Source organism: Triticum urartu, chromosome 5, assembly GCF_003073215.2.
Source record: "Triticum urartu cultivar G1812 chromosome 5, Tu2.1, whole genome shotgun sequence".
NCBI classification, from domain to species: Eukaryota; Viridiplantae; Streptophyta; class Magnoliopsida; order Poales; family Poaceae; genus Triticum; species Triticum urartu.
Window position 1 is genome coordinate 369,824,088 of NC_053026.1, and position 26,625 is coordinate 369,850,712.

General features: G+C 47.2%; 1 protein-coding gene, 1 long non-coding RNA gene and 1 pseudogene across 2 annotated transcripts; all 3 read right to left on the reverse strand.

The window, feature by feature from the left end:
* Positions 1-8: 8 nt before the first annotated feature.
* LOC125556019 lies at positions 9-4,410 on the reverse strand. The gene is made up of 5 exons (XR_007304975.1): positions 4,282-4,410; positions 1,843-2,047; positions 1,130-1,206; positions 792-943; positions 9-241 (listed from the first exon to the last, which is right to left on the reverse strand). It is a non-coding gene; the product is annotated as an uncharacterized LOC125556019 (long non-coding RNA).
* A 2,463-nt stretch (positions 4,411-6,873) lies between these two features.
* LOC125509091 (pathogenesis-related protein 1) lies at positions 6,874-7,659 on the reverse strand. The gene has a single exon (XM_048673974.1). It carries the CDS (start codon positions 7,554-7,556, stop codon positions 7,062-7,064), a length of 495 nt encoding a protein of 164 aa, XP_048529931.1. The 5' UTR covers positions 7,557-7,659; the 3' UTR covers positions 6,874-7,061.
* Positions 6,874-25,079, reverse strand: LOC125509092 (annotated as a pseudogene).
* Positions 25,080-26,625: the final 1,546 nt, after the last annotated feature.

A 26,625-nucleotide genomic window follows, 5' to 3' on the forward strand; every position in this document is an offset into this window, starting at 1 on the left:
CGTAATTGGATATCACAAGTGTCAAATCAATAGCTGAGCATAGCATCTCTACATGGACTAATAAAACCAAAATAAATTTTAACATACCGCCGGTCCTACAACAGTGGTTGATAGTGAATTTGGTAGACACCTATAAATGACAGTTTAGCAGTGTCTCCGTCTCTCTATACATTTTGAGTCCCATGTTTTTAGCATTTGATATCTCCTTGGATACAATGAAATTTATGCTTCACAGGAGGATCTGCACAAAATAAATGAAAAACACTTAAGTTTCTATCCTTGTAAGAAGAGGTAATTCTATCGAGAACTTACTAAGGGCATTCAATCAATTCAATTCATGAAAAGTTGTGTCCGTTGGAGCTTGTTATGCCAACTGAACCATGTTGACCGACCCTAATAAGCATATGCACTCACGTTCTCTACTCACATAACAGAGTTATGTCTGATTCTCCCGTTTGTTGTACTCCCTCCGTTTTTAAATATAAGCTATTTTAGACATTTTTATTGTGTAGATTCACTCATTTTGCTTCGCATGTGGTCCATATTAAAATATTTAAAAGGTCTTATATTTAGGAACGGAGGGAGTAATTCTTTATCCCCGTTAGAAATTGATGGCCAGGGATCAAATGAGAAATGAATAGACCCTTGAAGAACAACATCAAATAGACCTTACTCATTCTCAGGTAATTAAAACCAAGGGAGAGTTCCTGTAGGATAACTATATTCACTTTCCAGTCTTTGCATCCATCACAGCCCCAAAATTGATTGACATAACCAGCTAGAGAACGCACCTGCCCTGCTGCCCAAAAAGGAGGAATGCCAGACAGCAGAATGTAGAGTATAACTCCAGCACTCCATATGCAATTATCGGCTCCATATATCCGCTTCAGCACCTCCAGAGCCACATAATAGGCACTCCCAGGAATATCCCTGAACTTCTCATCTGCATTTCCATTATATCCCATTTAATCTTAAGCACTGCATGAGCTTAGTTGCCAGAATTTAATTCAGGTAGCACTATATATACAATTGTAAATTGTAGAGACAACATGAACTAAGGGGAATAGTTGAGGTTTCTTCCCTTGTCCCTTCTCAAATAGTATGTTCAGTTAACCAATTAATTACTCACCGGCTTGAAGGAGACGGAGAGGCTGAAATCAGTGTGCTTGAAAAAACACATACGTGTACAGTTGTCCAACAAGTTGACTGAAACATGCATCACAATACATCGTCAATGGTTTTCTCCTTGCTTCATCTTAACCAACACGCAGCGCAATACATCATCAATGAAATGAGATTTCAACTCTCCAAGAACGCTACTTAATGAGTTTAAGAGGTTTCGGCCCAGCATTGACTGAAACTGTTTCCGAGAAATTAGACCTACACCGAGACTGAACAATATAAAGAGTATTCCCTGGAGTAAATACTGGCTCTAAAAATTGTCTAAACGAAATCGGCGCGTCAGAGCCCTGAGATAAACAAACCCAATAAAAAACTCCATACATTAACAACTGTATGATCTAGCTGGGTGCACAAATAGGTTTTAAAGAAACTCACAGGAACAATCTGGGAGAGCGTAAGTAGATATTCAGTCAAATTAAAAGGCGAAGTCAGAGCAGGGAACAGTTGATCCGAAAGACATGCTGTTCCAATGCACAAACATCCATATGCGTGTTCAGGAAGAAGAAAAGCACAAAGATGTTATCTCCTATAGCTAGCTAATGTACTATGGTAAAGATCATACATACTTTGGGCGAGCGAGCATTGCATAAAAGAACAAACACCTTAAACTACAGAGGGCATAGACAACAAAGAACACCTAGTCAGAGAAGCGACACTCACCATCAAGCAAGCAGCGCACGCACAACGCAACCGTCTTAACCCCTTTACTCACTTCATCGTGTAGTTGAACTGCTTACACCCCAGGCACTGCACCTCGTCGTCCCTAAGGTGCTCAACGGCCAGCTAGACGACGGTATTCTTTGAGGTCGCACCGGATGCAGCAGAACACTGGTATACTAAGCACCGGCTAGCTCGGAGGTGTGCCCTACATACATCACCCAATCATGAGGTTACCAGGGTGTCAGTGAAGGAAATATGCCCTAGAGGCAATAATGAAGTTATTATTTATTTCCTTATAATCATGATAAATGTTTATTATTCATACTAGAATTGTATTAACCGGAAACATAATACATGTGTGAATACATAGACAAACAAAGTGTCACTAGTATGCCTCTACTTGACTAGCTCGTTAATCAAAGATGGTTATGTTTCCTAACCATGAACAATAAGTTGTTATTTGATTAACGAGGTCACATCATTAGTTGAATGATCTGATTGACATGACCCATTCCATTAGCTTAGCACCCAATCGTTTAGTATGTTGCTATTGCTTTTCTTCATGACTTATACATGTTCCTATGACTATGAGATTATGCAACTTCCGTTTGCCGGAGGAACACTTTGGGTGCTACCAAACGTCACAACGTAACTGGGTGATTATAAAGGAGCATTACAGGTGTCTCCAAAGGTAGATGTTGGGTTGGCGTATTTCGAGATTAGGATTTGTCACTCCGATTGTCGGAGAGGTATCTCTGGGCCCTCTCGGTAATACACATCACATAAGCCTTGCAAGCATTACAACTAACATGTTAGTTGTGAGATGATGTATTAAGGAACGAGTAAAGAGACTTGCCGGTAACGAGATTGAACTAGGTATTGGATACCGACGATCGAATCTCGGGCAAGTAACATACCGATGACAAAGGGAACAACGTATGTTGTTATGCGGTCTGACCGATAAAGATCTTCGTAGAATATGTAGGAGCCAATATGGGCATCCAGGTCCCGCTATTGGTTATTGACTGGAGACATGTCTCAGTCATGTCTACATTGTTCTCGAACCCGTAGGGTCCGCACGCTTAAGGTTACGATGACAGTTATATTATGAGTTTATGCATTTTGATGTACCGAAGGTTGTTCAGAGTCCCGGATGTGATCACGGACATAACGAGGAGTCTCGAAATGGTCGAGACGTAAAGATTGATATATTGGAAGCCTATGTTTGGACATCGGAAGTGTTCCGGGTGAAATCGGGATTTTACCGGGTTACCGGGAGGTTACCGGAACCCCCCGGGAGCCATATGGGCCTTCATGGGCCTTAGTGGAAAGGAGAAAGGGGCAGCCCAAGGTGGCTGCGCCACTTCCCCCTCCCCTAGTCCTATTAGGACTAGGAGAAGGTGGCCGGCCCCCCTCTCCCTCTTTCCCCCTTTGGGGAATCCTAGTTGGAATAGGATTGGAGGGGAGTCCTACTCCCGGAAGGAGTAGGACTCCTCCTGCGCCCTCCTCCTTGGCCGGCGCCCCCTCCTCCCTTGGCTCCTTTATATACTGAGGTAGAGGCACCCCAGAAACACACAAGTTGATCCACGTGATCTATTCCTTAGCCGTGTGCGGTGCCCCCTGCCACCATATACCTCGATAATACTGTAGCGGAGTTTAGGCGAAGCCCTGCTGCTGTAGTACATCAAGATCGTCACCACGCCGTCGTGCTGACGGAACTCTTCCCCGACACTTTGCTGGATCGGAGTCCGGGGATCGTCATCAAGCTGAACGTGTGCTCGAACTCGGAGGTGCCGTAGTTTCGGTGCTTGATCGGTTGGATCGTGAAGACGTACGACTACTTCCTCTACGTCGTGTCATCGTTTCCGTAGTCGGTCTGTGTTGGGTACGTAGACAACACTCTCCCCCTCGTTGCTATGCATCACATGATCTTGCGTGTGCGTAGGAAATTTTTTGAAATTATTACGAAACCCAACAGTCAGATCACAAACTATTAGTTAGTTTTGCAATGCACTGGAAAAGACCATATATTACAAAATAAGCTCATCTCACTGCGGCAATATCGCTAACAGTTCAGAAATATTACAAAATAACACAATAGCACATGCAGTAGCAGTAGCAAGCAACATTCCCTGCACTCTTCCATCTAGTGACCATCCTCTCCCTGCTACCTCAACCACCACCACCACCACCCCCACACCAAAAGCTCATCTGTACACTGGATCCATGTGATCTCTCAGTTCTCTCTGCTCTCTCACGCAGAAAACACAACAGCAAGCAAGCCTCTCTAGCCTCCCCCAATCCAACTAAATCAGAGGGGAAATCTCTATTACCTGGTGGCTAGTGGCTTGTACCTGATGGATCCATAACTGGGTGGATGGATCTCCGGCTCGCGGTAGTATGTGTGTTTTCAAACTCGCGTGAAGAAGAAACGTGTACCTGTACGAGAGGTCGAGAGCTTTACAGCAGGAACACGCCATGGAGCCTGTCTCCTCTGCATCCTTCATTCATCTCGTTCTTTGAAGAAGACAGGCATCCCTCGCACATGTCGGCGGCGGCAACGAAGAGGCGGTGATGGTGGAGGCAGTGGCCCATCCCGGCCGGAGATCTCGCCCGCCGCCTGATGGACGTCCTCCGCGCCGAAAAGCCGGTCGATGCGGGAGCATGAGGCCGAAGTAGGCCGTGAAGCGGGCGACGGCGTGGGAGAAGAGATTGTTGAGCGCGAGGGAGACGGCGAGCTCGTCCCCGCCCTCCTCCGCCAGAGAGAGCTCGCCGGCGGCGGAGCTCCGCCGCCGCTGCTATGCTCGGGAGCGGGAGCGGCGCCCCGGCGCGCACATCGTGGAGAGCCTGGCCAGCGGCGGCGGCGGATCGACTCGTATCTCGGCGGCGGCTCGTATTGGGGGCTGGGGCCTTTTTGAGAGATCGTAGGATAGAATACATAGATCGAGGGGAGCCTAGCTGGCTGTTTTTTTGCTACGTGCCGGGAAGGGATGAGAAACCCGTCGAAAAAAAACCGGACGAAAATGGTGGAACGAAAATAAAACCCGGAACGCGACCTACCAACTGAGACATTAGGAGTAGAGATGAGCACCTCCGAAAGACTGAGCCGGTATATCATCTTTAGATTTTATGAAGTCACCATATGCGCCTCGTAGTTGACGGAAATATTTTCTCCAATTGAACACGTGTCGCCGGAAATTCTGAAATAAATCCAGAATAAATGCAAGCACCAGAACTTGAACTCTGATGGACTGAGATATCACTATCCACCTAACCATCCAACCACATGTTAGTTCACATGTATGCGATCGACCTATGAAATACGAAGTACGAGGCTACGAACAGCTACATGCAAATACAGAGTAACCATAATACGATTTCTATATATTTGTTTTCTTTTTTATTGATTGCATCAGCTCAATAAATCGCACCCTCAGTTTGAAGGACTACAACGGATCTCGTCTTTGTCTCGTTCCTGTCAATGTCCATGAGATGGCCTTTTTAAGGTGAGGAAGCCCCGATATTACGTGATTCGTCTCCTTAAATCGAATCGTATTGACATTGAACCGGCGCCATCTCATGTGCTCCCGGTCCGTTGTGATATTCGCTTGTGCCTCTTCGTAGTGAAGCCAAATGACACCATTCCTCTCGAACGCCAACCTCTTCCTAGCGGCGACCTACTCGAATATTTCATCGGGGCGGATGGCTGACGCGTAAGCAGCATAGCGCTCATTTCATGTCTCCTTAACAATGAGGCGACATGGAGCAAGTGATGGCCAACATGAGCCGAGTGGGCGAGGTTTCTCCTATTCATATGAGATCTGGTTGTAACCATGCTTAGCATCCCAATCCTAGACAACGGGATGTGTTTTGGCATTAGAATCATGTCACTCATTGAGGAGGGTGGAATCCTCCTATGCGGCCTCCTCCGCTTCATGGCGATCCCACACCTTCTCATCAACGATACCGACGGCTTCCTATGTCGCTTCTCTCCTCTTCTTACAGGAAAACTAAGTCCAATCATGAGATGACATAAATGAGGATAATTTGGCCATATTCTCCGACCTCCTTCACCCCTCCTTCTTTGGAAGCAAGACGATATTTGCCGAGCTGAGCCAATTGAAGTTTGATGTTTGGAGACTACTGAACTAGTGGATCACTCTCATATCGTCGTCACTAATTATGTGCCAACATTTCTTAAAGAAGTTCCCGGTGAAGCCGTCTAGTCCCGGCGCCTTGTCCCAAGCATTGCCGTCAATGGTGGCATTGACCTCCTCCTTGGTGATGTTGTCATCAATGCCATTGAAGTCGACCACTTTGAAATTAAGATTCTCCCGGTTAATGTCCCCAGGCATAGGTGGACCCAAGGCACTCTCAAAGTGAACGTGAATGATTTCCTTGTTGGTCTTGTGATATGTAATCCACTCGTTGTTTCTCTTTGAGCTGGTGGATGTGGTTCTTTCCGCGTCTTGCATTGATAGGCACATAGTGAACTTCAAGATTTTATTATGAGCAATTTTGCGGTACTTGGTAATCCTCAAAGATGGGCAAAATTACCAATGAAATCTAACCATTCATCTACGAGGGCAATTTAGTCCTTCTATATTTGTATTGTGGTATTTTTGCCTTATCCCTAATCAATAGCCCTTCACCAAATGACAAGTTCATGATCGATCGAGTTCGAAGGAGAATCCCCGCTCGATTAGAGATTAGGTTTTCAAGATTTTATAAAACATGAGATTAGATTTTTCCTTTTTGGGGGTAGAGAATTAAAACATTCTTTTGATCAATGGACTTAAATGAAAATAAATATTATTTTTTACCAAAGCACATTATAAAATATGTGTAATATTTCATTTTCAATATATGAAGGTAACCTTTTTATTTACCCCTAAACACATGCTACTCTGCTTGGATTTTTCAGGTGATATATACTCCTATTTACTTGTGTTGTAGTCTTGTAGAGTACCAGTCAATAACTCAATAGGAGTATCAGCTAGAGATTGAACTAACTGTAGTGAAAGGTTCATATATGTTTCAAGGTACCGTAAAAAGGCTCATTATTTTTATAGTCCATGATGGAGAATACATAGCTTATTACGGCATTCCTTTTATTTACTCGCCCAGCCCCTCTAGCTAGTTATAGATAGGAACGTGCATGAATCCTTGCATGGGTGTTGCCATGCAAGGAACGAGGGACTACTGGACTATATATATGGTTAGTATGGTTTCTGTCCAATGACATTCCCGGCGGGCTCGTAGTTGCAGGTGATGAAGACGCCGCGGTTGTTGTTGCAGACGACGCGAGCGCAGCCGATGCTGGTCGACGCGCGCCACACCACCTGCGTGTAGTGCCCGCACACCTTCCCGCCCGCGCAGGTGTTGGACCCGTAGTCGTAGTCCTTCTTCTCGTCCACCCACAGCTTCACCGCGTCCGCCGCCTTCCAGTCCGCGCCGGCCGACCCCCAGAAGATGTTCTCCCCGTAGGGCCCGCCCGAGTGCTGGAGCTTGCAGTCGTTGATCCTCTGGTTGGCGTAGCTCTGGGCGAACCCCTGCAGCTTCGTGCTCCAGCTCACCGCGCCCACGCCGACGGCGGCGCGGGCGGCGTTGTGAGGCGAGAGGTAGTCCTGAGGCGAGTTCTGGGCTTGGGAAAGGTTAACCATGGCGGCCGCCATGGCTAGGGCGAGCAAAACGGCCAGCTTGGGCGTCTCCATTACTCCCTGGCTCGCTGTCCAAATGGTTTCTACTATGTATGTGCCTGCACTATAGCTAGCTGCGTATGTGTAGGCCGTGGCTAGCTGGCTTTGCCTTGCTTTTGTACGTATAGCTTGAGTATAGAGGGGGTTTTTATAGTGGATTTGTACGGGAAATTTCTGCAGTTTGCCTGGAAAGTCTAGCACCATGGCAAGGAATTTTCTAACAGTGGCAAAGAATTCCACGAACAAGACATGCATGAGGCAACTCGATCGAGCCTGTCATTTGGATCTTTGTTACGAACAGCGATAGCTAGCCCATTCAACTTTCATGGTTAATTCTACGCTCCTATCCAGAAGGAGAAGCGATGAGGCCGTGAGTGGCTCACGTATGTAACGTACGCATATGGTTCCAGGAGGAGCATGCATACTTGGACTATTCCATTGTTTGCCCTCAAAGTTGATAGGCCACGAACGCCGGAGATCGTGTACTGCCGCAACTGCAAGAACGTACGCATTACTGGATTCTTCTAGGTTGACGTCACTTTCTGTAGGAAAATGGGACGCGAGCGTGAAATATAACAGCGCCCCTCTCCCCCTCTCTCTCAACCTTACTAACACTTGTAAAAAAAAAATTACGCGGAAGCAACTGTATTGCCTGAGTCATGGGCAGGGACAAAATTCAGGCATAGTGGAGGCGAAGTGTTTTTTTTTTTGACCCTGTGAGTCTATGACCGACCGTTAAAATAAATATTTACAAATACAAGGGCAAAGGAAACAAATCAACCAATACCAGCTTCAGGAAACATCATCAAAATAAAATTACAAGTTCTGTTCTATCCAAAGACAGATCTGCTCTGTCTTCTTCTGTTTAGCTCTGATCTGACAGACCCAAAGTCCTTCTTTGAGGTAATACTTCCAACCCTCAATATGTACTACAGTCTACAGCAACTTTAAAGATCTTATCATTTCCGACACACAAAATACCCCAGCATCCCATAAACCGATATACCCCTCTTTCTGTTTGGAACGATATGATCCCAGCAATAGGGACGCTGCTTCATTGCCGTAATTGCACCTGCAGTTGGGTCATTGACATGTGGGCCAGCTATCTGTTAGGCCCACATGTCAGTGACCCAACTGCAGGTGCAGTTACGACACTGAAGCTCCATCCCAGCAATAGAGGGAAAATGGACAGTTTCAGAAAAGATGAATAGATGTTTCATCAGTCTTATCAGACCAGAGAACATAACTATAACTGTCAAGGTGCAAAGTCATGCGTTGGAGCATGTTCCTGGTATTATTCTTATCATGCAGCAAGAGCCAAAAGAAGATTTTATGTTTGGGTCTGCATGATGTGGCTCAAATGTCCTTAAAGATGTTGTGAGCAGTGTTATCTCACATAATGTACTAGTACATTCTCATAGAAGAGTAAGATTGAGCATTTCCTTGTAAAGACCAATAGTCATGTCCCATAGAGAGTGGTTTGTGGAACTGTTGGAAGCTGTTCTGAGGTCTTTGGTGTAGGTGTTCTTGCAAAGTCTGGAACTGTTGGAATGCTTGCGGAGAGAGTGGTTTGTGGAACAAGTCTTCAGTTTAGAGAGTGTTTAGGGCCTATTGCAAGGATCTGTTCCTGTTGATGGCAAATGAGTATAGCTCACGGAACCCACCAACCATCAGTCCAAAAATAAATGGTGTTGCCAGCACCAGGTTTACATACTGAAAATTGTTTAAAGATGGATAGAAGTCTTCTCAGAACAGCTTTCCACCAAAAGGATTCAACCATCCCATCACTAGGAAGAGAGTGTGAATAGTGGGTTTCCCAGATGATGTTGACTCATGGAGAATTATACTTGTTGAGAAACTTGTGCATGAACTTCATGAGCAAAGCTTTGTTATGAGCGGTGATATCTGGCACTCCTAATCCACCTTGAGCCCAGCTGATTAGTGACGTCATCAAAACGCTTAGTATCCACTGTCAGTGTTCTGTGCGAAATGTCATATTTTGTAAAGTGGTGGTTTTCCGAGAGCTATGAAGCTAAAGTGGTGATCTTGTGCATTTTACTGGGGTGTGTTTGGTGTTGAGGCATTGTCCAAATCATCAGGTTGTAGGCTTGTACTCCCTCTGTTCCGAATTACTTGTCTTGGATTTGTCTAGATACAGATGTATCTAGACTCATTTTAGTGCTAGATAACTCCATATCTAGACAAATCTAAGACAAATAATTCAGAACGGAGGGAGTAGCTAAGAGCAAACTCTGGTATTCTTTCTAGTTCTAATATAATAGTAGAATGGGTAGAACTCTTGCCACCATTTGAAAAACAAAAAAAAACCCCAAAACTCCTGGACTTTCTAGGAATTACCGGCAACTAAATTTTCATCATATGGATTATAAAGTTGGTCTTGCAAGAAGTGGCGGGCTCTAACCCAAGCCAAGAAACTTTGTGTGAAGGTATCATAGCTCTCAGACTAAAATCGACTGGCTAACACGACGCACAGAAGAAATCTCAACAGCAATCAGTGGACAGCTTCTGAAAAACCGCACGCTTCCATCAATCAAGATATTTCCCCTACACAAGGAGAATGCAACAATGATAATGTTTTGTCAATTCCAAGGAACTGAAATACTTGAACGTTTCCTACAATCAGAGAAAATAAAACATTTAAATTCATGGAACGAAATGCAAAACAGCTCAAGATTGATCGTTGATCACTTAATACAGTTCATACTTGAGAACAAAATAAACAGATCGCAAGACTGCTGGTTCATGGTAAGCAAGCTCGGATCGTGGGAGGCCATGGCAGCTGGTACATGTACTCTGGCCCGTAGTACTTGTTCTCGTCGTGAACGCGCTTACACTCCATGGTGTCGAGGTCGATGGAGATGAGCCCCACGCCTTTGTCTGTACACAACACAACAGACCCCTCCGCCACCGAGGCCATCTTCTTCAGCATGTCGACGCTCAACTCATCGTCACCTTCAACCTCACGGATCAACTGCTGCAGTTGGACCCTTTTCTCCAGCACCCATTCATCCCTGCCCTCTGCTTGTATGAAGACCTTGAGCTGGCTGACGCCCCGGTGGGCAATGCGCACCTTGCCACCGGCGCAGCCTACAACCTCGAGCCTGAAGTACCACATGTCTTCCGGGAACAAGGAACGAGAGAATTCCTTCGTGTCTTTGTCAAGGACAATGATTTCGGCTTCTACGGTCCTCCAGTAGACATAGCGGGCGAAATTTCGAGCGAAGTATAAGCTGCTCTCGGGCCTCACGTGGCTGTCTGCCGTGATCCGCGCCATGGTCCAGAAACCCTCGCTGCCGGAGGAGAATGAACACGCCCTGGCAATGCCATCCAACCGGAGCGCCACCATTATTCTGAAATTTGACAGGCTGATGCGCTCACCAGTCTCGTCGCCGTCGCCGTCGAGCAGGAAGGCGCCGCAGCAGAGGCAGCCCTCGAGCCGGTCCGGGCATGGGACCACCCTGCTGCGCCGCGTCAAGGGCTCGCAGACGAGGAGGTCGTGGAAGAGATACGGCTCCTCCTCGTCCTCGGCGTGCGTGCACTGACTTAGGAGGACGAGGCCGCCTCGACTGTCGGCGATGTCCCAGGAGCCGCCGTCGCAGTCCGGGAGAAAGTCGAGCGAGAAGTGCCGAGGGAGCATGTCGACGGTGTCTGCCGACGGCGAGAGGGAGAAGATGGGGTTGCATCCCGGCGGACACGACCCATGCGTACGCTCATCGACGCGGTAGTGTCCGGCGACGACAGGGGAGGCGCGGAGAGATCGGAAGCGGCCGAGGAAGGCGCCGTCAGCGATGATGCGGCGCCAGCGCTTGCACGTACATGCGGCACGGACGAGGTGGAGTGAGGAGGGGAGGCTCAGGAATACTAGTTCGAGTAGCTCGTCGGGGACGCCGTGCTCGTTCGCCGGCGGCGGCGCCGAGATCTCGCTGCTGTCTCCCTCCATATTTGCCACCGGAAACCCCAGGCCTGGGATGCTCTGGCGGCGGAGGAGGAACCCTTGGAAGCTTTCGGGGGCGACTATATAGTAGTACGAGTACCACCAGATGCCTTTAAGATCTGACCCACCATGGCCTTTTTAGCCCATCAGTGGTTACCACTGTTTTCCGGCCAGCACTGGAATGCTCTTATTCTCTCAGCCCACCACGAAATGTAGGAGGCAATGGCTCTCCTCTGGAGCGCCCGCTCCCCTCCACCCATCCCGCCGCCCATCGCCGCGGGCCTGGCCGCCGCTCGCCCGGCGTTCGTGGATGCAGTGTCCGGCCGCGTCCTGCCTTGCGTGGCGTTCAGGGACTCCGCTGTTGACCCGGCCCCGGAGTATGTGGACCGAATCTCCGGCCGCATCTTCCCTTGCATGGCGTTAAATGCGGCGGTGCGCGGTGCGCCCCCCTTGGTAAGCTCAGTCTTGGCTCCATCCTCCCGTTCCGGCCCTCTACCTCCTCCGCATCCGGAGACTGCAGGCTCCTCCGGGCTGTGTTGGCTGCGCCCCGCCATCCCCCCATCAGATCCATTATTGTGGCTCCGAATGCGGGGATTCTCTCTGCGTCGGCGATCTCCTTTGCGCCGGCCGCTGGCTCCGGGCAGGCGCGCGTGCCTGCTTCCCGCCAGGAGTGCCCCTCTCCCGCTGTGGCTGCTGTGAGCGCCATTAATCCCGAGGGGGAGGATGGGTGGGAGACGGCGTGCTCTCGGCGTGCTCGGCGCCTGGCGAAGCGCCAGGCAGATCCTCCGCGGCAGAGTCCAAAGGATTCGCTCCGTCTCAGGGAGTGTGCTCGGGCTGCCGCTGTGCAAGCATTCAAGATGCGTTTTGGCAATTGCTGCTTCCGCTGTCTCGCCTCTCGCCACAAAGCTTTTGAATGCCGCGACCCCGCAATTTGCTACACTTGCAGAAAGACTGGGCATCTTGAGCGCTCATGTCCAGTTCGTCTTGCAAAAGCCAAAGCCAAAGCTCCAGCACCTGCTTGTCCCGCCTCCGCCGCACCGCAACGCAGTTCGTCTCCTCCAACACTGCCCCTCATTTCCAACTCCTCTGCAGCCGGTCAGTCTGTGTCACCGCCCCTTCTGCCGGAGCCCGCTACGCAGCTTACGTCGCTCGCTGCTGCTCGGAAGCCTGTGCGGTGGGCCATGGAGTTCATCCCCGGTGCCCCGGAGCGGAGGCCGGCCACGTCGAGCTGTACGGTGATGAGCACCCCGGCGATGGAGGAGGAGGCGTATCAGCTAAGGACCATGTCGCTGCTCCTCACTGCCGCGGGTGACTGCTTGGCCATCACGCCGGACATGATTGCTCATGTGGTGGCGCATGAGCATCGGTTCGACCTCCGGGACATATCCGTCGCGCCGTGCTTCCCTGAAGACTACATCATCACCCTGGCTGACCGTGTCCAGCGCGACCTGGTCTATGAAGGGCGTGTGATCGAGGTGGCGGGGGTCCGTTTTCAGCTCCGTCCATGGTTCCCGCCGGCGGGCGGCAACAAGGTATGGAGGTTCTACTGCAGAGTAGTGATTAATCGTTTGCCGTTGAATGCTTGGGATTGGGACACCGTCCAGGAAGTGGTTGGGAAGAACTGCTGGCTTGATTTGATTGAGCGGCAGTCCAAGACCAAGAGGAACAGATCTGCTCTCTTTGCTTGGGTATGGACATGGAACCCGGACATGATACCAAGGGCGTCTGATTTCAACATGCTGCAGCGGCAAGATGTGATCAGGTCCAGAGAGTCGAGGCCGGAAGGAGTGCCGGTGGAGGAGGGCTTGGAGGGGCCGGACTTCCCGGTGCTCATCCACCTTGATGTGGTTAAGGATTACACTCCCCTGTCTCCTTCGGCGAGCCCAGATAATGGAGTGTGTGAGTGGCCTACGTAGTAATTTCAAAAAAATTCCTACGCACACGCAAGATCATGGTGATGCATAGCAACGAGAGGGGAGAGTGTGATCTACGTACCCTTGTAGACCGACAGCGGAAGCGTTGTGACAACGTGGTTGATGTAGTCGTACGTCTTCACGATCCGACCGATCCAAGCACCGTTACTCCGGCACCTCCGAGTTCTTGGCACACGTTCAGCTCGATGACGATCCCTGGGCTCCGATCCAGCAAAGCGTCGGGGAGGAGTTCCGTCAGCACGACGGCGTGGTGACGATTTTGATGTTCTACCGTCGCAGGGCTTCGCCTAAGCACCGCTACAATATGACCGAGGTGGAATATGGTGGAGGGGGGCACCGCACACGGATAAGGAACGACCCCCTTTGGGGAATCCTAGTTGGAATAGGATTGGGGGGAGTCCTACTCCCGGAAGGAGTAGGACTCCTCCTGCGCCCTCCTCCTGGCCGGCGCCCCTCTCCCCCCTTGGCTCCTTTATATACTGAGGTAGAGGCACCCTAGAACACACAAGTTGATCCACGTGATCTATTCCTTAGCCGTGTGCGGTGCCCCCTGCCACCATATACCTCGATAATACTGTAGCGGAGTTTAGGCGAAGCCCTGCTGCTGTAGTTCATCAAGATCATCACCACGCCGTCGTGCTGACGAAACTCTTCCCCGACACTTTGCTGGATCGGAGTCCGGGACGTCATCGAGCTGAACGTGTGCTCGAACTCGGAGGTGCCGTAGTTTCGGTGCTTGATCGGTTGGATCGTGAAGACGTACGACTACTTCCTCTACGTCGTGTCAGCGCTTCCGCACTTGGTCTGCGTTGGGTACGTAGACAACACTCTCCCCCTCGTTGCTATGCATCACATGATCTTGCGTGTGCGTAGGAAATTTTTTGAAATTACTACGAAACCCAACAGTAGTGGCATCCGAGCCAGGTTATTTATGTTGATGTTATATGCACGAGTAGAACACAAGTGAGTTGTGGACGATACAAGTCATACTGCCTACCAGCATGTCATACTTTGGTTCGGCGGTATTGTTGGACGAGACGACCCGGACGAACATTACGCGTACGCTTACGCGAGACCGGTTCTCCCGACGTGCTTTGCACACAGGTGGCTTGCGGGCGACTGTCTCTCCAACTTTAGTTGAACCAAGTATGGCTACGCCCGGTCCTTGCGAAGGTTAAAACGGAGTCTATTTAACAAACTATCGTTGTGGTTTTGATGCGTAGGTGAGATTGGTTCTTACTTAAGCCCGTAGCAGCCACGTAAAACTTGCAACAACAAAGTAGAGGACGTCTAACTTGTTTTTGCAGGGCATGTTGTGATGTGATATGGTCAAGGCATGATGCTGAATTTTATTGTATGATATGATCATGTTTTGTAACCAAGTTATCGGCAACTGGCAGGAGCCATATGGTTGTCGCTTTATTGTATGCAATGCAATCGCGATGTAATGCTTTACTTTATTACTAAACGGTAGTGATAGTCGTGGAAGCATAAGATTGGCGAGACGACAACGATGCTACGATGGAGATCAAGGTGTCGCGCCGGTGACGTTGGTGATCATGACGGTGCTTCGGAGATGGAGATCACAAGCACAAGATGATGATGGCCATATCATATCACTTATATTGATTGCATGTGATGTTTATCTTTTTATGCATCTTATCTTGCTTTGATTGAAGGTAGCATTATAAGATGATCTCTCACTAAATTATCAAGAAGTGTTCTCCCTGAGTATGCACCGTTGCGAAAATTCTTCGTGCTGAGACACCACGTGATGATCGGGTGTGATAGGCTCTACGTTCAAATACAACGGGTGCAAAACAGTTGCACACGCGGAATACTCAGATTATACTTGACGAGCCAAGCATATACAGATATGGCCTCGGAACACGGAGACCGAAAGGTCGAGCGTGAATCATATAGTAGATATGATCAACATAATGATGTTCATCGATTAAACTACTCCATCTCACGTGATGATCGGACATGGTTTAGTTGATTTGGATCACGTGATCACTTAGAGGATTAGAGGGATGTCTATCTAAGTGGGAGTTCTTCAGTAATATGATTAATTGAACTTAAATTTATCATGAACTTAGTACCTGATAGTATCTTGCTTGTTTATGTTGATTGTAGATAGATGGCTCGTGCTGTTGTTCCGTTGAATTTTAATGCGTTCCTTGAGAAAGCAAAAGTTGAAATATGATGGTAGCAATTACACGGACTAGGTCCGTAACTTGAGGATTATCCTCATTGCTGCACAGAAGAATTACGTCCTGGAAGCACCGCTGGGTGCCAGGCCTGCTGCTGGAGCAACACCAGATGTTATGAACGTCTGGCAGAGCAAAGCTGATGACTACTCGATAGTTCAGTGTGCCATGCTTTACGGCTTAGAATCGGGACTTCAACGACGTTTTGAAGTCATGGAGCATATGAGATGTTCCAGAGTTGAAGTTGATATTTCAAGCAAATGCCCGGATTGAGAGATATGAAGTCTCCAATAAGTTCTATAGCTGCAAGATGGAGGAGAACAGTTCTGTCAGTGAGCATATACTCAAAATGTCTGGGTATAATAATCACTTGATTCAATTGGGAGTTAATCTTCCAGATGATTGCGTCATTGACAGAATTCTCCAATCACTGCCACCAAGCTACAAGAGCTTCGTGATGAACTATAATATGCAAGGGATGAACAAGACTATTCCCGAGCTCTTCGCAATGCTGAACGCTGCGGAGGTAGAAATCAAAAAGGAGCATCAAGTGTTGATGGTTAACAAAACCACTAGTTTCAAGAAAAAGGGCAAAGGGAAGAAGAAGGGGAACTTCAAGAAGAACGGCAAGCAAGTTGCTGCTCAAGAGAAGAAACCCAAGTCTGGACCTAAGCCTGAAACTGAGTGCTTCTACTACAAGCAGACTGGTCACTGGAAGCGGAACTGCCCCAAGTATTTGGCGGATAAGAAGGATGGCAAGGTGAACAAAGGTATATGTGATATACATGTTATTGATGTATACCTTACTAATGCTCGCAGTAGCACCTGGGTATTTGATACTGGTTCTGTTGCTAATATTTGCAACTCGAAACAGGGGCTACAGATTAAGCGAAGATTGGCTAAGGACGAGGTGACAATGCGCGTGGGAAACGGTTCCAAAGTCGATGTGATCGCGGTCGGCACGCTACCTCTACATCTACCTTCGGGATTAATATTAGACCTAAATAATTGTTATTTGGTGCCAGCGTTGAGCATGAACATTATATCTGGATCTTGTTTAATGCGAGACGGTTATTCATTTAAATCAGAGAATAATGGTTGTTCTATTTATATGAGTAATATCTTTTATGGTCATGCACCCTTGAAGAGTGGTCTATTTTTATTGAATCTCGATAGTAGTAATACACATATTCATAATGTTGAAGCCAAAAGATGCAGAGTTGATAATGAAAGTGCAACTTATTTGTGGCACTGTCGTTTAGGTCATATCGGTGTAAAGCGCATGAAGAAACTCCATACTGATGGACTTTTGGAACCACTTGATTATGAATCACTTGGTACTTGCGAACTGTGCCTCATGGGCAAGATGACTAAAACACCGTTCTCCGGTACTATGGAGAGAGCAACAGATTTGTTGGAAATCATACATACCGATGTATGTGGTCCGATGAATATTGAGGCTCGTGGCGGATATCGTTATTTTCTCACCTTCACAGATGATTTAAGCAGATATGGATATATCTACTTAATGAAACATAAGTCTGAAACATTTGAAAAGTTCAAAGAATTTCAGAGTGAAGTTGAAAATCATCGTAACAAGAAAATAAAGTTTCTACGATCTGATCGTGGAGGAGAATATTTGAGTTATGAGTTTGGTGTACATTTGAAAAACTGTGGAATAGTTTCGCAACTCACGCCACCCGGAACACCACAGCGTAATGGTGTGTCCGAACGTTGTAATCGTACTTTACTAGATATGGTGCGATCTATGATGTCTCTTACTGATTTACCGCTATCATTTTGGGGATACGCTCTAGAGACGGCCACATTCACGTTAAACAGGGCACCATCAAAATCCGTTGAGACGACGCCTTATGAACTATGGTTTGGCAAGAAACCAAAGTTGTCGTTTCTGAAAGTTTGGGGCTGCGATGCTTATGTGAAAAAGCTTCAACCTGATAAGCTCGAACCCAAATCGGAGAAATGTGTCTTCATAGGATATCCAAAGGAAACTATTGGATACACCTTCTATCACAGATCCGAAGGCAAGACTTTTGTTGCTAAATTCGGAAACTTTCTTGAGAAGGAGTTTCTCTCGAAATAAGTGAGTGGGAGAAAAGTAGAACTTGACGAGGTAACTGTACCTGCTCCCTTGTTGGAAAGTAGTACATCACAGAAAACTGTTTCTGTGACACCTACACCAATAAGTGAGGAAGCTAATAATAATGATCATGAAACTTCAGAACAAGATACTACTGAACCTCGTAGATCAACCAGAGTAAGATCCGCACCAGAGTGGTACGGTAATCCAGTTCTGGAAGTCATGCTACTAGATCATGATGAACCTACGAACTATGAAGAAGCGATGGTGAGCCCAGATTCCGCAAAGTGGCTTGAAGCCAGGAAATCTGAGATGGGATCCATGTATGAGAACAAAGTATGGACTTTGGTTGACTTGCCCGTTGATCGGCAAGCAATTGAGAATAAATGGATCTTTAAGAAGAAGACTGACGCTGATGGTAATGTTACTGTCTACAAAGCTCGACTTGTCGCAAAAGGTTTTCGACAAGTTCAAGGGATTGACTACGATGAGACCTTCTCACCCGTAGCGATGCTTAAGTCCGTCCGAATCATGTTAGCAATTGCCGCATTTTATGATTATGAAATTTGGTAGATGGATGTCAAAACTGCATTCCTGAATGGATTTCTAGAAGAAGAGTTGTATATGATGCAACCGGAAGGTTTTGTCGATCCAAAGGGAGCTAACAAAGTGTGCAAGCTCCAGCGATCCATTTATGGACTGGTGCAAGCCTCTCGGAGTTGGAATAAACGCTTTGATAGTGTGATCAAAGCATTTGGTTTTATACAGACTTTTGGAGAAGCCTGTATTTACAAGAAAGTGAGTGGGAGCTCTGTAGCATTTCTAATATTATATGTGGATGACATATTGCTGATTGGAAATGATATAGAATTTCTGGATAGCATAAAAGGATACTTGAATAAAAGTTTTTCAATGAAAGACCTCGGTGAAGCTGCTTACATATTAGGCATTAAGATCTATAGAGATAGATCAAGACGCTTAATTGGACTTTCACAAAACACATACCTTGACAAGATTTTGAAGAAATTCAAAATGGATCAAGCAAAGAAAGGATTCTTGCCTGTATTACAAGGTGTGAAGTTGAGTAAGACTCAATGCCCGACCACTGCAGAAGATAGAGAGAATATGAAAGATGTTCCCTATGCATCAGCCATAGGCTCTATCATGTATGAAATGCTGTGTACCAGACCTGATGTGTACCTTGCTATAAGTTTAGCAGGGAGGTACCAAAGTAATCCAGGAGTGGATCACTGGACAGCGGTCAAGAACATCCTGAAATACCTGAAAAGGACTAAGGATATGTTTCTCGTATATGGAGGTGACAAAGAGCTCACCGTAAAAGGTTACGTTGATGCAAGCTTTGACACTGATCCGGACGATTCTAAATCGCAAACCGGATACGTGTTTACATTAAACGGTGGAGCTGTCAGTTGGTGCAGTTCTAAACAAAGCGTCGTAGTGGGATCTACATGTGAAGCGGAGTACATAGCTGCTTCGGAAGCAGCGAACGAAGGAGTCTGGATGAAGGAGTTCATATCCGATCTAGGTGTCATACCTAGTGCATCGGGTCCAATGAAAATCTTTTATGATAATACTGGTGCAATTGCCTTGGCAAAGGAATCCAGATTTCACAAAAGGACCAAACACATCAAGAGACGCTTCAATTCCATCCGGGATCTAGTCCAGGTGGGAGACATAGAGATTTGCAAGATACATACGGATCTGAATGTTGCAACCCGTTGACTAAGCCTCTTCCACGAGCAAAACATGATCAGCACCAAGGCTCCATGGGTGTTAGAATCATTACAATGTAATCTAGATTATTGACTCTAGTGCAAGTGGGAGACTGAAGGAAATATGCCCTAGAGGCAATAATAAAGTTATTATTTATTTCCTTATAATCATGATAAATGTTTTCATGCTAGAATTGTATTAACCGGAAACATAATACATGTGTGAATACATAGACAAACAAAGTGTCACTAGTATGCCTCTACTTGACTAGCTCGTTAATCAAAGATGGTTATGTTTCCTAACCATGAACAATAAGTTGTTATTTGATTAACGAGGTCACATCATTAGTTGAATGATCTGATTGACATGACCCATTCCATTAGCTTAGCACCCAATCGTTTAGTATGTTGCTATTGCTTTTCTTCATGACTTATACATGTTCCTATGACTATGAGATTATGCAACTTCCGTTTGCCGGAGGAACACTTTGGGTGCTACCAAACGTCACAACGTAACTGGGTGATTATAAAGGAGCATTACAGGTGTCTCCAAAGGTAGATGTTGGGTTGGCGTATTTCGAGATTAGGATTTGTCACTCCGATTGTCGGAGAGGTATCTCTGGGCCCTCTCGGTAATACACATCACATAAGCCTTGCAAGCATTACAACTGACATGTTAGTTGTGAGATGATGTATTACGAAACGAGTAAAGAGACTTGCCGGTAACGAGATTGAACTAGGTATTGGATACCGACGATCGAATCTCGGGCAAGTAACATACCGATGACAAAGGGAACAACGTATGTTGTTATGCGGTCTGACCGATAAAGATCTTCGTAGAATATGTAGGAGCCAATATGGGCATCCAGGTCCCGCTATTGGTTATTGACCGGAGACATGTCTCGGTCATGTCTACATTGTTCTCGAACCCGTAGGGTCCGCACGCTTAAGGTTTCGATGACAGTTATATTATGAGTTTATGAGTTTTGATGTACCGAAGGAGTTCGGAGTCCCGGATGAGATTGGGGACATGACGAGGAGTCTCGAAATGGTCGAGACGTAAAGATTGATATATTGGAAGCCTATGTTTGGACATCGGAAGTGTTCCGGGTGAAATCGGGATTTTACCGGGTTACCGGGAGGTTACCGGAACCCCCCGGGAGCCATATGGGCCTTCATGGGCCTTAGTGGAAAGGAGAAAGGGGCAGCCCAAGGTGGCTGCGCCACTTCCCCCTCCCCTAGTCCTATTAGGACTAGGAGAAGGTGGCCGGCCCCCCTCTCCTCTTTCCCCCTTTGGGGAATCCTAGTTGGAATAGGATTGGGGGGGAGTCCTACTCCCGGAAGGAGTAGGACTCCTCCTGCGCCTCTCTCCCTGGCCGGCGCCCCCCTCCCCCCTTGGCTCCTTTATATACTGAGGTAGAGGCACCCTAGAACACACAAGTTGATCCACGTGATCTATTCCTTAGCCGTGTGCGGTGCCCCCTGCCACCATATACCTCGATAATACTGTAGCGGAGTTTAGGCGAAGCCCTGCTGCTGTAGTACATCAAGATCGTCACCACGCCGTCGTGCTGACGGAACTCTTCCCCGACACTTTGCTGGATCGGAGTCCGGGGATCGTCATCGAGCTGAACGTGTGCTCGAACTCGGAGGTGCCGTAGTTTCGGTGCTTGATCGGTTGGATCGTGAAGACGTACGACTACTTCCTCTACGTCGTGTCATCGCTTCCGCAGTCGGTCTGCGTTGGGTACGTAGACAACACTCTCCCCCTCGTTGCTATGCATCACATGATCTTGCGTGTGCGTAGGAAAATTTTTGAAATTATTACGAAACCCAACAGTTCAGATCACAAACTATTAGTTAGTTTTGCAATGCACTGGAAAAGACCATATATTACATAATAAGCTCATCTCACTGCGGCAATATCGCTAACAGTTCAGAAATATTACAAAATAACACAATAGCACATGCAGTAGCAGTAGCAAGCAACATTCCCTGCACTCTTCCATCTAGTGACCATCCTCTCCCTGCTACCTCCACCACCACCACCACCCCCACACCAAAAGCTCATCTATACTCTGGATCCATGTGATCTCTCAGTTCTCTCTGCTCTCTCACGCAGAAAACACAACAACAAGCAAGCCTCTCTAGCCTCCCCCAATCCAACTAAATCAGAGGGGAAATCTCTATTACCTGGTGGCTAGTGGCTTGTACCTGATGGATCCATAACTGGGTGGATGGATCTCCGGCTCGCGGTAGTATGTGTGTTTTCAAACTCGCGTGAAGAAGAAACGTGTACCTGTACGAGAGGTCGAGAGCTTTACAGCAGGAACACGCCATGGAGCCTGTCTCCTCTGCATCCTTCATTCATCTCGTTCTTTGAAGAAGACAGGCATCCCTCGCACATGTCGGCGGCGGCGGCAACGAAGAGGCGGTGATGGTGGAGGCAGTGGCCCATCCCGGAGATCTTGCCTACCGCCTGATGGACGTCCTCCGCGCTGAAAAGCCGGTCGATGCGGGAGCAGTGCAGGCATGGCGGCATGAGGCCGAAGTAGGCCGTGAAGCGGGCGACGGCATGGGAGAAGAGATTGTTGAGCGCGAGGGAGACGGCGAGCTCGCCCCCGCCCTCCTCCGCCAGAGAGAGCTCGTCGGCGGCGGAGCTCCGCCGCCGCTGCTATGCTCGGGAGCGGGAGCGGCGCCCCGGCGCGCACATCGTGGAGAGCCTGGCCAGCGGCGGCGGCGGATCGACTCGTATCTCGGCGGCGGCTCGTATTGGGGTGGGGCCTTTTTGAGAGATCGTAGGATAGAATACATAGATCGAGGGGAGCCTAGCTGGCTGTTTTTTTGCTACGTGCCGGGAAGGGATGAGAAACCCGTCGAAAAAAAACCGGACGAAAATGGTGGAACGAAAATAAAACCCGGAACGCGACCTACCAACTGAGACATTAGGAGTAGAGATGAGCACCTCCGAAAGACTGAGCCGGTATATCATCTTTAGATTTTATGAAGTCACCATATGCGCCTCGTAGTTGACGGAAATATTTTCTCCAATTGAACACGTGTCGCCGGAAATTCTGAAATAAATCCAGAATAAATGCAAGCACCAGAACTTGAACTCTGATGGACTGAGATATCACTATCCACCTAACCATCCAACCACATGTTAGTTCACATGTATGCGATCGACCTATGAAATACGAAGTACGAGGCTACGAACAGCTACATGCAAATACAGAGTAACCATAATACGATTTCTATATATTTGTTTTCTTTTTTATTGATTGCATCAGCTCAATAAATCGCACCCTCAGTTTGAAGGACTACAACGGATCTCGTCTTTGTCTCGTTCCTGTCAATGTCCATGAGATGGCCTTTTTAAGGTGAGGAAGCCCCGATATTACGTGATTCGTCTCCTTAAATCGAATCGTATTGACATTGAACCGGCGCCATCTCATGTGCTCCCGGTCCGTTGTGATATTCGCTTGTGCCTCTTCGTAGTGAAGCCAAATGACACCATTCCTCTCGAACGCCAACCTCTTCCTAGCGGCGACCTACTCGAATATTTCATCGGGGCGGATGGCTGACGCGTAAGCAGCATAGCGCTCATTTCATGTCTCCTTAACAATGAGGCGACATGGAGCAAGTGATGGCCAACATGAGCCGAGTGGGCGAGGTTTCTCCTATTCATATGAGATCTGGTTGTAACCATGCTTAGCATCCCAATCCTAGACAACGGGATGTGTTTTGGCATTAGAATCATGTCACTCATTGAGGAGGGTGGAATCCTCCTATGCGGCCTCCTCCGCTTCATGGCGATCCCACACCTTCTCATCAACGATACCGACGGCTTCCTATGTCGCTTCTCTCCTCTTCTTACAGGAAAACTAAGTCCAATCATGAGATGACATAAATGAGGATAATTTGGCCATATTCTCCGACCTCCTTCACCCCTCCTTCTTTGGAAGCAAGACGATATTTGCCGAGCTGAGCCAATTGAAGTTTGATGTTTGGAGACTACTGAACTAGTGGATCACTCTCATATCGTCGTCACTAATTATGTGCCAACATTTCTTAAAGAAGTTCCCGGTGAAGCCGTCTAGTCCCGGCGCCTTGTCCCAAGCATTGCCGTCAATGGTGGCATTGACCTCCTCCTTGGTGATGTTGTCATCAATGCCATTGAAGTCGACCACTTTGAAATTAAGATTCTCCCGGTTAATGTCCCCAGGCATAGGTGGACCCAAGGCACTCTCAAAGTGAACGTGAATGATTTCCTTGTTGGTCTTGTGATATGTAATCCACTCGTTGTTTCTCTTTGAGCTGGTGGATGTGGTTCTTTCCGCGTCTTGCATTGATAGGCACATAGTGAACTTCAAGATTTTATTATGAGCAATTTTGCGGTACTTGGTAATCCTCAAAGATGGGCAAAATTACCAATGAAATCTAACCATTCATCTACGAGGGCAATTTAGTCCTTCTATATTTGTATTGTGGTATTTTTGCCTTATCCCTAATCAATAGCCCTTCACCAAATGACAAGTTCATGATCGATCGAGTTCGAAGGAGAATCCCCGCTCGATTAGAGATTAGGTTTTCAAGATTTTATAAAACATGAGATTAGATTTTTCCTTTTTGGGGGTAGAGAATTAAAACATTCTTTTGATCAATGGACTTAAATGAAAATAAATATTATTTTTTACCAAAGCACATTATAAAATATGTGTAATATTTCATTTTCAATATATGAAGGTAACCTTTTTATTTACCCCTAAACACATGCTACTCTGCTTGGATTTTTCAGGTGATATATACTCCTATTTACTTGTGTTGTAGTCTTGTAGAGTACCAGTCAATAACTCAATAGGAGTATCAGCTAGAGATTGAACTAACTGTAGTGAAAGGTTCATATATGTTTCAAGGTACCGTAAAAAGGCTCATTATTTTTATAGTCCATGATGGAGAATACATAGCTTATTACGGCATTTTTACTCGCCCAGCCCCTCTAGCTAGTTATAGATAGGAACGTGCATGAATCCTTGCATGGGTGTTGCCATGCAAGGAACGAGGGACTACTGGACTATATATATGGTTAGTATGGTTTCTGTCCAATGACATTCCCGGCGGGCTCGTAGTTGCAGGTGATGAAGACGCCGCGGTTGTTGTTGCAGACGACGCGAGCGCAGCCGATGCTGGTCGACGCGCGCCACACCACCTGCGTGTAGTGCCCGCACACCTTCCCGCCCGCGCAGGTGTTGGACCCGTAGTCGTAGTCCTTCTTCTCGTCCACCCACAGCTTCACCGCGTCCGCCGCCTTCCAGTCCGCGCCGGCCGACCCCCAGAAGATGTTCTCCCCGTAGGGCCCGCCCGAGTGCTGGAGCTTGCAGTCGTTGATCCTCTGTTGTGAGGCGAGAGGTAGTCCTGAGGCGAGTTCTGGGCTTGGGAAAGGTTAACCATGGCGGCCGCCATGGCTAGGGCGAGCAAAACGGCCAGCTTGGGCGTCTCCATTACTCCCTGGCTCGCTGTCCAAATGGTTTCTACTATGTATGTGCCTGCACTATAGCTAGCTGCGTATGTGTAGGCCGTGGCTAGCTGGCTTTGCCTTGCTTTTGTACGTATAGCTTGAGTATAGAGGGGGTTTTTATAGTGGATTTGTACGGGAAATTTCTGCAGTTTGCCTGGAAAGTCTAGCACCATGGCAAGGAATTTTCTAACAGTGGCAAAGAATTCCACGAACAAGACATGCATGAGGCAACTCGATCGAGCCTGTCATTTGGATCTTTGTTACGAACAGCGATAGCTAGCCCATTCAACTTTCATGGTTAATTCTACGCTCCTATCCAGAAGGAGAAGCGATGAGGCCGTGAGTGGCTCACGTATGTAACGTACGCATATGGTTCCAGGAGGAGCATGCATACTTGGACTATTCCATTGTTTGCCCTCAAAGTTGATAGGCCACGAACGCCGGAGATCGTGTACTGCCGCAACTGCAAGAACGTACGCATTACTGGATTCTTCTAGGTTGACGTCACTTTCTGTAGGAAAATGGGACGCGAGCGTGAAATATAACAGCGCCCCTCTCCCCCTCTCTCTCAACCTTACTAACACTTGTAAAAAAAAAATTACGCGGAAGCAACTGTATTGCCTGAGTCATGGGCAGGGACAAAATTCAGGCATAGTGGAGGCGAAGTGTTTTTTTTTTTGACCCTGTGAGTCTATGACCGACCGTTAAAATAAATATTTACAAATACAAGGGCAAAGGAAACAAATCAACCAATACCAGCTTCAGGAAACATCATCAAAATAAAATTACAAGTTCTGTTCTATCCAAAGACAGATCTGCTCTGTCTTCTTCTGTTTAGCTCTGATCTGACAGACCCAAAGTCCTTCTTTGAGGTAATACTTCCAACCCTCAATATGTACTACAGTCTACAGCAACTTTAAAGATCTTATCATTTCCGACACACAAAATACCCCAGCATCCCATAAACCGATATACCCCTCTTTCTGTTTGGAACGATATGATCCCAGCAATAGGGACGCTGCTTCATTGCCGTAATTGCACCTGCAGTTGGGTCATTGACATGTGGGCCAGCTATCTGTTAGGCCCACATGTCAGTGACCCAACTGCAGGTGCAGTTACGACACTGAAGCTCCATCCCAGCAATAGAGGGAAAATGGACAGTTTCAGAAAAGATGAATAGATGTTTCATCAGTCTTATCAGACCAGAGAACATAACTATAACTGTCAAGGTGCAAAGTCATGCGTTGGAGCATGTTCCTGGTATTATTCTTATCATGCAGCAAGAGCCAAAAGAAGATTTTATGTTTGGGTCTGCATGATGTGGCTCAAATGTCCTTAAAGATGTTGTGAGCAGTGTTATCTCACATAATGTACTAGTACATTCTCATAGAAGAGTAAGATTGAGCATTTCCTTGTAAAGACCAATAGTCATGTCCCATAGAGAGTGGTTTGTGGAACTGTTGGAAGCTGTTCTGAGGTCTTTGGTGTAGGTGTTCTTGCAAAGTCTGGAACTGTTGGAATGCTTGCGGAGAGAGTGGTTTGTGGAACAAGTCTTCAGTTTAGAGAGTGTTTAGGGCCTATTGCAAGGATCTGTTCCTGTTGATGGCAAATGAGTATAGCTCACGGAACCCAC

Bases quoted from the DNA above. Each gene is read 5' to 3' on its own strand.
- LOC125509091 (XM_048673974.1), bottom strand. From the start codon at position 7,556: ATGGAGACGCCCAAGCTGGCCGTTTTGCTCGCCCTAGCCATGGCGGCC.